Here is a 2,500-nt window from a genome sequence, read left to right as displayed (position 1 = left end):
GGCACAGCCGGGTTAGTGTTGTATCATGAGCTCATACTTCAAGAAGCTTCCCACAACCTTCTGAAATCACACACACATTCACACACAAAAACATACAAGCCAAGGCTTTCGTATCCAGAAACATACTCGCCAAGGCTTTCGTATCCAGGCACAACCGGGTTAGTGTTGTATCATGAGCTCATACTTCAAGAAGCCTCCCACAACCTTATGAAATCACACACACATACACACACAGAAACATACACGCCAAGGCTTTCGTATCCAGGCACAACCGGGTTAGTGTTGTATTATGAGCTCATACTTCAAGAAGCTTCCCATACGCTTCTGAAATCACACACACAGAAACATAGACGTCAAGGCTTTCGTATCCAGGCACAACCGGGTTAGTGTTGTATCATGCTAGATTGATCATGCTGTAGAGTGTATCAATTACGCACCTTTTGCCAGATAAGCTGGGGCTATGACTAGATGCAGGCGTGGTGGGGAAAAAGACAAGAGTTAGGGACATGTGGGCTTTTAATCTTCATCATCATCATCATAAACAATATCCTCATCACCATGGTTAATATATATAAAACCCAAACAGCTGATTATCCATCGTTTCACGACTTGCAATAGCTTGCATAAAACGAAGTAGTGGGTTAGATTATGTGTCTGATTACTTAAATGGAATAATTAACCAAACAGAAACGATTTTGCTGAAATGTTGAGTAGTTTCTTTTATCAAGAAGTCGCAGAAGTTTTAAAAAGGTCTGCCATACCAGTTTTCATATTAAACGTATAATACTTCAGTGCTTCTCAGATGTTTAAGGAAGTTTCACATTCAAATAACGAGAATGGTAATAAAAATGACTCTCGAATAACTGTCACTACATAGTCTATGCCCAAGGCCGCGAGAAATGGACGATAGTGGAGGGCGCTTGGTTTTAAACAGATTCCCTCACTGGTGCCACATCTCTGATCCCTAGCCTGCTCTTTAACTCCCTCCCCCTTACTTTCTGTCTCTCTCTCTATTTTTATATAAATTGGTGCCTTTCCAAATCTTTTATTTATTTACTCTCTCTCTCTCTCTCTCTCTCTCTCTCTCTCTCTCTCTCTCTCTCTCTCTCTCTCTCTCTCTCTTCTTCAAAGAAGTAGCTAATAATATTGTACAGTAGATAACTGCCTTGACATGACTATGAAAGTAGTCATATGATGAGCTTGAAGTAGGGGAATAGTCTATCATGGTTCATCGTAAGTTTGTGTAACGGCGGCATTTGGCATGTAAGCATGGATGGGCCCTTGCTCAAATGCCACGTTGGGGGAAACCTTTATACAAAAAACATGCCTTGAATTTTACCTCACTTGTGGTGTGGAACCAAAGTTGGAAAACATTGGATACAACTTCTGGAAACAGAGAGCAAGACAGAAGCTAAGGAGGTGGAGCGAGGTTGGAGAAAGAAGGCAACTCAGTGATCTGTGATGTGGCAACAAGGCGGTAATCCGTTAAAACAAGGTGCAATATCCTATCGTCCATTTCTCGCTGCATTGCCATTGAACACTTCTGTCCAGCGACGCTATGCTGCCAAGCACCTTTACTCATTTCAAATTTTTAAAAATCTATTTATATTTTGATTGCGTTGCTATTCTTTTTTTTTTTTTCAAATGATGTAGGGAATACTGTAAATTCTACCGAGATTATTAACTAAAGTCAGCTTCTCTTTTCCGCTTAAAGAAACCAAAGAAATGACAGTGTAATAAAGGTTTTGGTCTTCACTATTCGGTATTTTTTCAAAGATTTAAAGGCAGCTCATGAATGGCAGAGGCAAGGGACAGTAACATTACCCTTTCAAGCAGAACAATACCCTAGAGACTGACCATATATACATAAGATCAGCACCCAAGCTAGGACCAAGGAGGGCCAGGCAATGGCTGCTGATGACTCGGCAGATAGATCTATAGGCTTCCCCAAACCGCCCCCTTCTTAGCTCACAAGGATAGTAAGGTTACAGAAACCAAAGGAACTAATGAGTTTGAGTGATCACCAGTCAGGGACGTTACCACATTGGCCACTATAACCCTAAGGATTTAGGGAGGGTATGTAATGGATAAAATTATTTGAAATGCATGGCAAATCTAGATAAGAAACGTTTCCAAAACAGAGGTGTCCACACAGACGTACCGCTTTGTTGAATAAGGATCACAGGTTTGTGGCGTCAACATAACCCTGACTAAAATTTCACTTCCAGACATGTGGTACAGTAATGTGTAGAATATAGAAGTCCACTCTTGATGGCAATTGTGGACAAAGAAAAAGCCTTTGATAGTGTGCACCATCCAATTTTGTGGAGAGTCCTGCGTAATTATGGAGTTCCTCTTGTATATGTAAATTTCATTAAGTCTGTTCATGAGCATAGCAAGGGCAAAGTTAATATTAGTAGGGTCCTATCAAATGAATTTCCAGTGAACAGTGGAGTACTCCAAGGGAATGTGTTGTCACCTATGTTGTTTATCCTCCCCA

At 40.8% G+C, this 2,500-nt stretch overlaps 1 protein-coding gene across 11 annotated transcripts in view; it reads right to left on the bottom strand.

Annotated features, from left to right (window-relative positions):
• The window catches only part of LOC137627696 (regulator of G-protein signaling 9), a 415,360-nt gene that overhangs the window by 171,037 nt on the left and 241,823 nt on the right, over positions 1 to 2,500 (bottom strand). For 9 of the 11 annotated variants that reach the window (XM_068358916.1, XM_068358923.1, XM_068358915.1 and 6 more), the window contains one exon: positions 438 to 464. The exons of the other annotated variants lie outside the window; for them this stretch is intronic. In XM_068358916.1, the coding sequence (XP_068215017.1) occupies positions 438 to 464 (27 nt within the window). The remainder of the gene's footprint in view (positions 1 to 437; positions 465 to 2,500) is intronic. 11 annotated transcript variants of the gene reach the window in all.

Source organism: Palaemon carinicauda, chromosome 35 (genome assembly GCF_036898095.1).
Source record: "Palaemon carinicauda isolate YSFRI2023 chromosome 35, ASM3689809v2, whole genome shotgun sequence".
In the NCBI taxonomy this organism is placed as follows: Eukaryota; Metazoa; Arthropoda; class Malacostraca; order Decapoda; family Palaemonidae; genus Palaemon; species Palaemon carinicauda.
This window is presented reverse-complemented; position numbering and strand designations above follow the sequence as displayed.